The 12,992-nt window shown below is 40.4% G+C and overlaps 1 protein-coding gene across 1 annotated transcript; it reads right to left on the bottom strand.

Annotated features, from left to right (window-relative positions):
* Positions 1–263: 263 nt before the first annotated feature.
* Positions 264–12,601, bottom strand: SAXO1 (stabilizer of axonemal microtubules 1). The gene is made up of 3 exons (XM_089511583.1): positions 12,432–12,601; positions 9,220–9,419; positions 264–1,365 (listed from the first exon to the last, which is right to left on the bottom strand). The coding sequence occupies exons 1-3, from the start codon at positions 12,569–12,571 to the stop codon at positions 335–337; spliced, it is 1,371 nt and encodes a 456-aa protein (XP_089367709.1). The 5' UTR covers positions 12,572–12,601; the 3' UTR covers positions 264–334.
* Between the last annotated feature and the right edge of the window lie 391 nt (positions 12,602–12,992).

Here is a 12,992-nt window from a genome sequence, read left to right as displayed (position 1 = left end):
TTTACGCATGATGCATTGGAAACAACATTTAAAAACAAAGTACCATCTGTACAGCTAATTTTTTCTTCATATTCAAATGTCTGACCATTTGACCAATTAACTGCTTAATTTATTACTTCAAACTCAAATGTTTGATCTAGTAAAGTTAATGTTATCATATGACAATCCTCATGATAGTTCAGTCTGAGTAGGAGAGTTAAATATTACTTTCCTCTAACTTTAGTTATTTATTCAGCTATAGCAGAAGGTGTAGTTCTACAGAATTTGGCTTTATATTGATAGCTTTCATGAAGAAATAAAATCATCAGTCTGTTTAAACGTAGGTTGTAAAATCTCAGGCTTTCAGTGGTATCGCTTTGAAAGCTGTTTGGCTTGGCCTGCCACCAGTGGGGCTACCTCTCCGACTGGCAATATTTGAGTTTGACGAGTGACGGGCTTGAGCCACAGTAGCCGATCGGAACCGCCTGTGTCCACCTTCATCAATCTTGTCAAAAACATACCCAGGTGGCTCTTTGAAAGAAGCAGGGCATATATGAATTTCTTTTGGCGTGTAGCTTGTGGCGTAGGTGGTTTCCTGTTTCAATGGTACATCAGGCCTTGCTGCTGGCTTGTGAGGCTTGAAGCTCTTAGTGAAAGGAAGAGGGTGAGGCACATAATGCTCCTGAAAAGTGGTCAGTGTCTCCATGGGCACAGCTGGCAATGTGATCTCCGAGCGAGGGAGCACAGGCGCACGCCTTCCACTTTGCCAAGGCTGGTAATCTTCCTTTGTAGTGGAGCAGTGGGCAAAAGGCTCTGTGTGCTGAGGGATGTGGACCATGGGTTTACATGACGTTGCTGGGTGTCCATGAGGATGCCCATAATGTGTCTGAGCCGTTGTCTGAAGATTCATCTTCTCCTTAGGTGGTGTGTAAACATCACGCTTTATGATGAAACGGGCAGGCGTTGGCCAAGCTTGGTACTTTTCTTTAAATTCAGTAGAACCAACAAATATGTCCGTGTCTGGCCTTATATAAGGCGGTTTCATTGACTTTGCCGGCTCACCTGATAATCCTTTATAGGATAATTTGTGAGTGGTGAGACCTTCAAAAGGGACGTCACTGGGCTTGAATGGCTCGGGCTCATGGACATATCGTTTTTGGATAGGATGTGAGACATAATTCAACTTGTAATGAGTCGTACCATCCAAAGGTATATTTGTGATCTGAGGTGGCTTAAAAGGTTTGAAGCTCTTGGTTATAACAGGACCCTTGTAGAGGTAGTCATCCTGGTTAGTAGTCCTATGATCAAATTTGTCATCTGATGGACGGTAAGCATTGTCTGGCTTAATCATGTCCCTTTTGGGCTGATTCCATGGCACATAATCACCTGGAAAAGAAGGGGATTGTGATGTAAGAGACAAATCAGATGCTAAAATTTTTCTAACTAGCTCGAGGCTGTTTACCATTGTGAAAACACACAGAGATGTCATCCCATGTATAGGCTTTTATATTTCACTTACCTGTTTAACAAACTGAAGCAGGAGTAGGCAACATAGTGCCCTTTAGAAGGTGATTCTCATAATAATAATAATAATAAAACTTTCTTTCTAGCCCGCCTTTCCAAAGATCAAGATGGGTTACAACACTTAGACCATACAACAATACAGTCCATGAAATACAATAAAATGCATTAAAACATCAATCATCAGTTAAAACATCCTACAATGAAAATAACTGTCCAAACTAGCATAATTGTGCATCAATGAGGGGAGAAAGGGGGATATCTCGGGGGTATTAGGGGTATGCCTGCTGGAAAAAGTGTGTTTTGAGCCCCTTTTTAAATTGGTCCAGAGAGGCTGCCGAGCGGAGCTCACTGGGAAGCGAGTTCCAGAGCTTAGGGGCCGAGGTGGAAAAGGCCCTCTGTATGGTGGTAGAGTATCTCACTTCAGGAACTCTTAGCAATTGCTTCCCAGCCGATCTGAGTGTGCGGGGCAGATTGTATGGAGAGAGGCGGTCCTCCAAGTACCCTGGGCCCATGAGTTTCATCACAAACAATGGTCAGGATGTCTGCAAGGCCTCAGATTGCCTTGAACTAGAGTTGATTTTAAACCATGATTCATATCTAACAGTGAGCAAGGAATTAACTGAGGCAAAATGAAATCTTAGTTTAGTCCTCTTTTTGGCCACAAAGAGGAGAGATGCACATGAGCCTGGTGCTCTGTGTGGCACCCATTCTACGTATTCAGAGACATAGGAGATTATCACATGGGGGAAAGGAGGGAGCAAAACGGAGCGCTCCCATCCTTATCCCGTCCTTATCACGTCGTGCTTATTCTGTCCTTGTCCCATCGGTGAAGTGGAATGGCCCCGTCATTTTGTATTAATGTGAGTTTCTGTTAATACAAAGTGACAGGGCCATTCCACTTCACTGACAGGAGAAGTACAGGATAAGCGTGATGTCATCTGATAATTTTTGTGCAATTGTGTGATAAGGACATTGTAACGATGGGATCCTGACAGAATAAGTGCAACATCATCCGATAATCTTTGTGTAATCATGTGATAAGGATGACATAACAATGGGATACTGACGGAATAAGCACAACATTGTCTGATAATCTTTGCGCTATAAGGATGGGAGCAATCCCCTTTGCTCCCCTCCTTTTCCCCATGTGATATCTCCTTAGCCCGGAGAATCAGGATGCAAAGGGATCTTATAGTACTTTCGATTCTAAAGGGATCTTGAAGCCTTTGAGAAAGATGTTGGTAGTACTGTATGAGCTTTCATAGACTTGAGCCTAGAAGAAGCAGATTCATGTCTACAAAAGGCTCATGCTACAAACTCCTTTCTTTCATTTAATCTCAAAGGTGCTACAAGTTCTCTTTCTGCTTATGTATACAATGCTATATCTTGCCACTGTCAGTTCTGACAGAGTCCTAATAATGAACTGCAGTAGGCCTTTGCTGCATAATGCTCTCTTTACATGCAAATATACACTTGTTGTTGTTATTATTATTATTATTATTATTATTATTATTATTATTACGTTTATTTATATCCCGCCTTCCTCCCAGTACAGGGGCTCAAGGTGGCTTACAAATCCTTTTCTCCTTTTTGTCCCCTTTTCTCCTTTTTGTCCCCTTTTCTCCTGCAATGTTGGCTTTTACACATAATATTCAATTCAGTGATACACTGCTTCAACACCAATGTGGTGAGGTGTGATCTAGATGCAGCATCTGTATCACCTCTGAGACAATTCCTGTAATTCTTGTAAGGAATCTCCATTGTGAAGAAGCAGGTTTCAGTGTTATATCTTGATTGCCAAAATGCTCACAAGGGATTGGCTGAGAATCAAAGTTTAACAGCTACTACATATAATAGAGGATTAGGATTTCTTTGGGAGGAAACCTGGAACATATATTGAAAAGAACCATGGGAAAATGGGGATGATAAATAAGTGAAAATGTACATTATTTATGGTTACCTCTTACACAATCTCTTTGTGAGTACAATGCTGCTTCATAAGGTCTTACCTTTCAAATGTGTTCTAGTAGGCTATCAAAAACATACTTGGTTTGCCAAGGTTTGCCATTATTTGTGATAATCCAGTCCAAGGAGTTCACTGATATGGCAATTTTGCACAGTATTAGAAATCTGACAAATGTTTCCACATGTCTTCCATGGTTTTTCCTTTTAAAAAAACCACACAGTTGGAGTTCTCCTAGGTAATATGAATATATTTTACTTTGTAAGAGCCAACGGTGCTACTAGCCCCCATTGAAATATGTAACAATTTTATTGAAACTCTCATTCTTTTTCTGGTAGATATTAATGGTTTCCCATGTATCACCATCTTGAAAAAATTAGGGAATAAGGGAGGGAATCCAGGATAAAAACCACATGTTAAATAGCTTAGGCAGACTACCAAAATGACTCTAAAATTAAATTATCTACTTGTAGGTAGATAAGACTATATCTCAGAGACAACGAGAAGGTTCAAATAATACACTGATTTGTACTGTAGAGCTGTGAAATGATTGCTATGAAATATCTAATGGTATCACTTACAACCATACCTTGCTGCTGAGTTCTCAGGGCCTTTCCAGAATCAGGGCAATAGCCAATGCTGCTTGAACAGATGTGTTAATTTTGCCATGTTCTCCTCCCTTCTCCAGCTTCCCATGCACCCTAAAATCTCCTCCAGAAAGCTCCCCCAACTTTCTGGAGCAGATTTGGGTATCCAGGATGGAAGGAGAATCTTCTTCCCTACAGCTGACAGATGCCATTCCATCAATACAACTCATTTTCTTTTGAAAAACATTCATCCCTTGATCGAGCAATTATTCCAGCCCTAATAAAAATATTCTGAAGTGGAATGAATGAAAATGAAAGGTGTTGCCCCACACCCAAATATACTAGATAACAGGCCATCAAAAACATACTGAAGATCCTCCAGAGTTTGCCATTACTTGTGATAATCAGGATCTTTCTTGAGGCCATCTGACGCCTTTGTCGTGTGGGGCTGTCAGCGGATTTTCTTGACACGGCTGCAATAAGTATATTCACCCCAAGTAGCTTTGTTAAAGCAATCTTGCCATGTCCATGGCCATTCCTGAACTTTAGAAAGAGACGATTGGTGGTTTGAGCAGAGAGCAGGAGGGACCAAACTGGGTGTGCAGGGAGAATTTGGAAGGGGGGGGGGTCTCCTCCCTGCTTGGCCCTTAAGCTGTCATTGAAAGAGACTGTGTCCACCAAGTCTCTTCATCAAAATTTCACTGTTCTTCTGGCTAAGAGCTACTCTCCAGGGCCATGTGCAAGGAATCTGGATAATGCCTGACTGCAGGCCAGTAATTAAATGACTCCACTCAAGAAATAAAGTAACTCATGACCTTCAAAGAAACTCATGCAGCGTGATGATTAATTCACAACTATTCATGCTCATGAAGAAATGGCCAGCCTTATGGCTGACCCTCGAGTAAGTGTCTACGGCACTGGAAAAAGTAAGGACATAATTCAAGAGAGGGTAGGGAGTATTATTATTTTTCAAACAGTGCTTCCTGGGGTTCCCTGGAGGTGTTCCTCAATGAGAAAATTGCTAATGGCACCGTTACTGATAATCTTAGTGGTAATATAGCATCCTAACTACAACCAGAGACAATTGGATGTGGTGGAGATCCACATCACACTCCATCTGTGCTAGAGCTGCCACATTCCATTCCTGCATATTCAGGCATCTAATCTGCATATTATGCAGATTATTATAATTATGCATGTTATTAATTTACATTCTAATTATGCAAATTCAACACCTTGATCATTGCATTTTTTCTATCATTGTGTTTCAACCCCAGTGCCAGTACCAAGCTAAGAGTTCTTTTCTTCTTCAACCTTAACGCGAAGAGAGGGTGGCTTCCAAACAACCCCACAGAAGGGACTCCCTTTCCTCTCTGGAAGTTGTTTGGAAGTTGCATCATGCTTTCTAGCCCAAGGCTGCAGCACCGACACTATTATCACACTACACAAAGCTGTCTCTGCTTGCCTCTTTTCCTCTCCTGACTTCTGGGCCTGTCAGAAGAAGCAGGGAAGGAATGGAAGAATAAGGTGACAATAATACACCTGTGCAGTAGCAACCATAGCCTGCATGGTGGGATGAGGATTCCAACAGTGCCTCTCTTCTTGCACGGTTTTCTGCTTCATCACCACTGTCGTATTTTAACCTATTCATCTGCCTGTGATGAAGGAGAAATCTGGAATTTACTGCTTCAACTGGCCCAGCTGGGGCATTTTTAGTCCCTTCAATCTAGGATTTTCCAGGTTTTCTGGGACAAATGCCAACCTTAATTTCTCTGCAAACCCTGCCAGCTCTATCCAGGGTACATTTACTTTCATATCGATGCAACAGAAGATAGGAATAGTGTTTTTGTCTGGATCTTCAGTACAGAGTCATTTCTTGTGCAATGCTACTTATCTGCAGCATCTAGCAACACACAGCTATTTGAAATAATTCTGCTCTAATATTCCTGAGTTCTGTTCATTCACTTCAGTGGAGGGTTCCCAGATCCATCTGTATAAGAAATTATATTTGTGAAGCTTGTCAAGCATGAACTCTATGAGTGTGTTTCAGTGAGACTCTGACTGGTTAGACCTGCCTGGATACTGAAGAATGCCAGTATGTCCTTTACACTGGTGAATTGCAGCCTTTAAAGAATGAATCAACATAATATGGAACATGATCATGGGACCAATTACATGATGAAGACTTTCACTTGCAAGTGTTGTGAAAAAGGTTGCAAATTACAACCAAATGTAGCTGAGTTACATTTTATTAGACTTCTTGAAACCCCAGCAAAGACTGCTCCAAACACTACAAATCTTTATTACTGTTTACATATGGTTTGCATGCTGATAATGTAAGCATATCACTATGGCATACAGATTTGTCCACTGGTATCAAATGGTATTGATAGCCTTTAGGGCTGAAGGGTGGAGTATAAATACCATAAATAAAATAATAAATAAATAAATACTTTAAGTACTAGCTAGAATTGCGCTCATTGTTACACATAAGTAAGGTTTGTAATGGGGTGAGCAGGACTACGTTCATGGTCTCCATTTCCCCTTCTAATCAGATATATCATAACTTGCAAGCAATTCTGTGTCCACACAAACTGTACACAATATAAACAGTGGATTTACTTTTGGCAGTATCTAAATGCACGCAATGCTACTGTGCACATGGATAGAACATACATAGGCTCGATTCACAGGTGACACCAAATGTGCACAGGGGTAGTAGAGCCCTGGCCCAGCTCTCTCCTCCATATGTGTTGTATGTATACATTAATGAAGTCCTTGTGACTCCATTGAAATCAATTTTATAGCTCCATGAATTGTAGAGCCAAATTTTCTTTATTTGCATATATGATAAAGAATCTGTCCAGGACAGCTTTCAAAAAAAAAGTTAATGCTATATCAATGTAAGGTGTAACAAGGATCTATTTAAAAGTTAATTACCCCTGAAAAGCCACTTAGGAAGACAGTCTGCACCAGGACTGTTAAAGTGTCATTGCTGTGATAAAACTGCTTGTGGCTGTTTTGCTTTGTTTTTATTTATTTTTTTAATTGCCTGGAGGTCTGTTGACTGTAATAAAGGCTATTGATTGATTGATTGATTGACTGTTAAAGTGGTCCATACTTTGAGCAGTACTAGTCTATAGTACAGGTCCAACAAAGAAAAGCTCCTTACTGATGGAAGAGCTGGCCCTTCCATTAGACATTAGACAACTGGAGTTGCATCAAAGGTCAGCAAATTCCTAGATCTGCAAAGGGATCATGTAGCACCTCTGAGACTGAAGTTGGTAGCATACGCTTTCATAAACTGATCAGGGTGCATCTACACTGTAGCAATAATGTAGTTTGACATTACTTTAAAGTGCTATAGCTCCATTCTATGGAATCCTGGCATTTGTAGTTTTACAAGGTCTTTAGCTGTCTCTGTCAAACTACAAATTCCAAGATTCTGTAAATGGAGCCATGGCATTTGTAATGGTATCAAATTTCATTATTTCTACAGTGTAGAAATACACAAATATACTTTGATACACTCAAAGTAGTCTTAAGTCTATAAGGATTTATGTTGCCAATTTCTTTCTCTCTGTTAGCCTCAAAGGTGCTACAAGATTCCTTTGTGCAGTGATATCCCAGACTAACACAGCTATGTCTTTGCAATTGCTAGATAGTTATGGAGGAGCAGAATTGGCTTCCAAGAGAGGGCAAGGCACTTGTGGGCACTTTCTGCCTTCAGTTCCAAAATGATTTGAGTGACTTGGAGTACTAGACATCTTGAGTAAAAGGGAAAGGAATTGCTCTGCCCCAGGCAATGAAACCAAACCTCTGGGGCAAGTCTTGTGTATTCTCAATTGGATATAGCTGTGACAATGCACTAGATATAGCATTGTACTGATATGCAAACATTGAATGCTGTAAGGAGCCTTTAACCACTAGAGTGTGGTAAGTTAATATCCAGGGAGATGAACCCATCAAAAGCAACATGATAATATAGTCAGGGTAACCCAGCAGCACCCTGGGCAACAAGTTACACAAAGAAGCCAAACCAGGATTTATATCTTGTGGAATGAAGTAGAAGTCTTTTGTACTTTCCCTTTTAAAATAAATAAATAAATACATCCTGCTACAATGGCGGACTCAATCTATTTACAGAGATGGCGCTGAAGAACGATGCAGAGCAGCTGTCACACACTTCCTGTCACATTACCACAGAACAGGGAATTGTTTTGGATCCACTGGTTGACTTCCAATCTAAAAGGGTCTCATTCAGGGGTACTTCTACAGGGGGCAAAATAGGAATTTTCCTACCATGAAATCTTCCTACCATGAAATTTCCCCCAAATTTCTAATATTACAGTAACTTGAAACTTCCGTTGCACATTTAGAAATAACATTCAGTCTTCCAAAGAAAAGGTGCAGGCAGAGTTGCCAGGGAAATGTGAACACAGGAAATTGTTCTGGATACAATTTTCATTGTCTCACTTTCTGCAATGCTAGATCATTGAGGACTGAAGAAAAATTTCATGGAAGGAAGATTTTTTTTATTAGGGCACATGGCTCCCAATTTACACACTCACATACCCTCATAGTTACATTTCGGACCTTAATGTAGTGGTGGGTGGGGCCAATCGAAAACTAAGTGGCACCAAAGGGATATATGGTCATGGCCAAGAATATTCCAAAGGAATATATTATAATGAAATGGGTTGTTTCTTTTTTACCGATGTAGGTGTTTCCCCACCAAGACTTTTTTTAAAATGTCCAGTCTACTCAGTTGCATCCAAAAGGTTAGAGGGAACAGCTGAAGAAACTGTAGGCTAGATGGAGAACATCTGGGGACCAAATCTGGCTGCAGACAGAGGTTCGCCACCCAGTAAGAGGCCTTGAGTCTCACATCTGGAGACCTCTCTGATCCTTACCCATAAGTAAAGGTTTTTGAGACTTCCCAGAGAAGGTGCAGAAGTAAAAATGCTCTTCTTGGCCATACTATGTATAATCTGTTCTTCCAGTCTATGAAAATGTACAGTGGTTCATTAAAAAAAAATCTCCCATCACAAAAGGAGGCCATATGTCAATGGCTTGCATACAGACATTATCCCTTCTCTTTGTTCTTACACAAAGAGGTTTCAAAGAAGTGTGACAACCTATTGAAAATACGCCTTTGCCACTTACATTTGTATGTTGGTATTGTTGTCATCTCCCCTGAGGAAATGTGTTGTGATTGGGGTATGCAAGGAAGCACTCGAGTTAAAGGGTGAGGGTTGTAGTCTTTCCTATAGGTGGATTGCAGGTCCATAGTTTCATCTTTCTTGACATATTTATCAGGAGGTCTCTGTTTGATCGGTCGCACTTCATAAGGGACGTAATCTCTCCTGTAAACGAAAACATAAATGTTATCTTACTTGCATTAGTAAGCCACTCTGGGAGCATTTTTGAAGAGAGGAGAGTGAGTGAGTGAGTGAGTGAGTGAGTGAGTGAGTGAGTGAGTGAGTGAGTGAGTGAATAAATAAATAAATAAATAAATAAATAAATAAATATCTAATATGATCTACATAGATCATAAGTAGTTGGATACAGATTTTCTTCTGCCTGGAGTAGACCCACTGAATTCAATGGTGCAGATAAGTGGCTCTATCCCCAAATTTATTTTGTTGGTTAATTGATGACATGCATGTCAGACACATGAGATGCTATACCTCACTGGAAAAGACAATACTCTTTGGCAAAGTGGAAGGCAGGATGAAAAGAGGAAGATAGCATTTCAGATGGATTGATTCAATCAAGGAAACCACAGCCTTGAATTCCAAGCTGCTGAAGAATTGGAACTCTTGGAGGTGTCTCATTCATAGGATTATCATGGGTTGAAGCCAGTTTCATGGAAAATATTTTCCAGGCTCTGGAAAGCTTGCCAAGGGCTCATCAGCCAACATCAATAGTCTTTAACCTTCTCAGATCTGGGAACTACTTTTAGCCTAAACATGCATTTGTAGACTCTCTACTTCATTTGTAGCACTGATACTGCAAACAATCTTAAATCAAGGGATGCGCTAACAGTAATCTCCATTCCCAATACCCCATGGCAGTTGGTGAGATGGTGAATGCTCTGTGCTTGAGTTCAACCTCTAAAATTGCTATCCAAGATGTTGAATCCATTGGAAGTCGGGGTTCAGCACTTTGGACAGCACTGTTAAAATTCAGACTTGAACTTGGACAAGATTCATAGCCCCAACTGAACGTCAATGATCAGATAGTTTTTACAAATACAAAAAAGTGGGAAAATCTGTGGAGGAATACAACATTCTTACAGTAGTTTATATTGTACCAGCAGTTTTCATGGAGCTTTGCACATTGACATACATAATAATAGGTCATGTTTGGAAAGACAAAACCTAAATTTGCAACTGTAAAGGAAAGAGTATGCAAGAAAGGAGAGGCACAAATAACAAATAATGCATTCTAATATGTGTAGTTACACATGTGAGATCAGGATATGAACATAAGCCAGGTACTGTAATTGGCCAACAAATTTTGAGATAACAGAAAAGTATAAGATAGAAAACTGCAGTTAGCATTTATCTATTCTTTTGCTGAATATAGAGGATGCCAATCCACAATTCACTACTATGTTGGAATGGCTAGTCCTAAACATGAAAAACATTGTTCTAACATACCAAAGTTGCTGAACTGATTAACTGATTAATTGATTAACTGAATTGGTTAAATGGTTAATTTAATTTTCCTAGGCCTATCACAGGCATTATACAGGCACAATATAGATTTACAAAGGCAGTGGGGCAGCATCATGGTTGCTTCTAGACTAGAAGTAAGGAATATCCGGGTTTCTAGATGTTTTGTCCTATAACTCCCATGAGCCCCAGCCAGCATAGCCAGTTGTAAGGGATTGTGGGAGATGTTATCAAAACTTCTGGATAGCCAAGTATCCCCTATCCTTGCTCCCGCTACACATGTCACTTACATTTCCAAAGTGGCTACACACAGGTCAAAGGTAATGCGCTTACCGCTGTGATGCTACTTCCTCCTTACACCTATTCATTCTGTGCCTGTATTACCTCTATACATGTCCACGCATCTCACTAATCTGAATTAATAGTTGTTAGGCTATATATCCAGAGATGCTAAACCTACTTTTTATTTTAAAAATGCTTTATAATTCTGGGATTTCTTAAAGAAGCACAACTATGCTACAAGTAGGGGAGGGGGAAAGGAAGAGGCAGGAGCAAGTGAAATCTCTATATTCCCCACTATGATGGCCACTGGAGCCAAACTTGGAAAGTAGTAGATTGCAACAGATAGGAATTTAAATATTTTAGAGTGTTTTATATTAAAATATGCAAATGGGCACTGTATGGAATATTATTATAGTTGAAGTGGCAACAAGTTCAACGATGACTGCACTGAACAGATCATGCCTTAGGCTGAAATCCTACATCAACCCTACACCAACCCAGTGGATCGTAATACTCTGCCCATGCAGTTCTGTGTCCTACCTGCCCCACAGCAGTTAAAAATCAGTTTGGACCTCCTATCCATTTGCTACTGCTGCTGCTGCAGGGGATGGGGGAAGTCATTCAGACAATGATGAAGCTGTTGATCTCAGCTCAGGGCCATAATACCAGGAATGTTGCTCATCCTTGTGATATACCTGATATGATGTGAACCGCTTTGATCATGTTGGAAAAGTGATATACAAATAAAGCTTTTGTTGTTGTTGTTGTTGTTGTTGTTATCCTTGATGTAAAACCATGGCTGGAATCCTGTTGGTTAGTTCTAATTAGAGTAGACCTACTGACTCAATTGTTGTATGGCAAGTAAACACATAGGAAACAAAAACTGAGGATAAAACCCAATAAAATCCACAGAAGAAACTGGAAACATGGAGGAACGATTAATTTAATAAAAATCCCAATAGAGCAGGAAATTATTTTATCAATAAATCATTCATCGACTGAGAACCTTGAGACAAACCTTCAGGGTTGTTGTTTTTTATGAAGTAAACACATAGGTAAATCCTACTGGTTGGGAGATTCTCCTCTGGTTGGGATGAAAAGTAGGATATAGGCCATATATGTGTGTGTATTATATAATATAGCTTAGTCAGAACTTGTCAACTGGCCAGAGGTGCTGGTACTACCAAGGAATAGAAACGTGTCTATCAGCCTCCAGAAATGAAAAGGGAACAGAGACAGGCATTTCTGCACATTTCCTGCTATTCCCATTCTTGCAAACAACAAATCTCACCATCGTTTCCCAGAAGCCCTACAAAGATAAGATGGGCTACAACACACATCCCTCCCACCCAATTCCATGCATATATGTGTGCTTTTTTGGAGGGGGGCTCCCAAATTAACTTTCCGTTTTCTTACCTGGCGGTTGAAATACCTTCCATGGGTACCGGCTGCTTGTTATATTCTGCTTTGGGTTTGAAGGAGTCCCTTGGTGGAGCAAAGGGGTAAAGAAGGTACTTGTCTGTATACTCAGAAAGGAGGCATGGCTTCTCATCCATCACATAGGGCTTTGTTAGGAGATGAGGGCAATGGTGACGCCTGTGGGACGAAGGAAAGAAGAAAATTAGCTGATCCATAGCTCTGTCAACAAAGCTTGCTCCCAGTGCTAGCTCTCAATCCAGAGACATGCAACACAGTCAAGAAAAAGAGAATAGTTTATTGGATATGCACAGAAGGCTTTTTCCATATCAAAGGAAAGACATTGTGTGAGGAGGAGAAAGAACAATAAGACTTCCATGTCACAAAGTCTGGTTTGTATCAGGTTAAAGCTAGTGCATCACAGTTTTGATTATAAGAAGAGTCTACCAGAGTAAGCCAAAAGACTATCTAACCCATTCTGTCTCTATAGTGGCCAAGAAGATGCCTTTGGGAAGCCTACAAGTAGAACCTGAAGACAGCAAGCATTGTCCAACATATGCT

Source organism: Sceloporus occidentalis, unplaced genomic scaffold, assembly GCF_023333645.1.
Source record: "Sceloporus occidentalis isolate IW3139 unplaced genomic scaffold, rSceOcc1.0.p SCAF_1, whole genome shotgun sequence".
In the NCBI taxonomy this organism is placed as follows: Eukaryota; Metazoa; Chordata; class Lepidosauria; order Squamata; family Phrynosomatidae; genus Sceloporus; species Sceloporus occidentalis.
Note: the sequence above shows the minus strand (reverse complement) of the source record. Positions and strands in the feature narration are given on the sequence as shown.

Excerpts from the sequence above, each read along its gene's own strand:
- SAXO1 (XM_089511583.1), bottom strand. The coding sequence starts at position 12,571 with ATGGATGAGAAGCCATGCCTCCTTTCTGAGTATACAGACAAGTACCTT. Across the intron at positions 9,420-12,431 it reads GAAGGTATTTCAACCGCCAG|GAGAGATTACGTCCCTTATG; the intron begins GTAAGAAAACGG and ends TTTCGTTTACAG. Across the intron at positions 1,366-9,219 it reads AACAATACCAACATACAAAT|GTGATTATGTGCCATGGAAT; the intron begins GTAAGTGGCAAA and ends CTTCTTTTCCAG.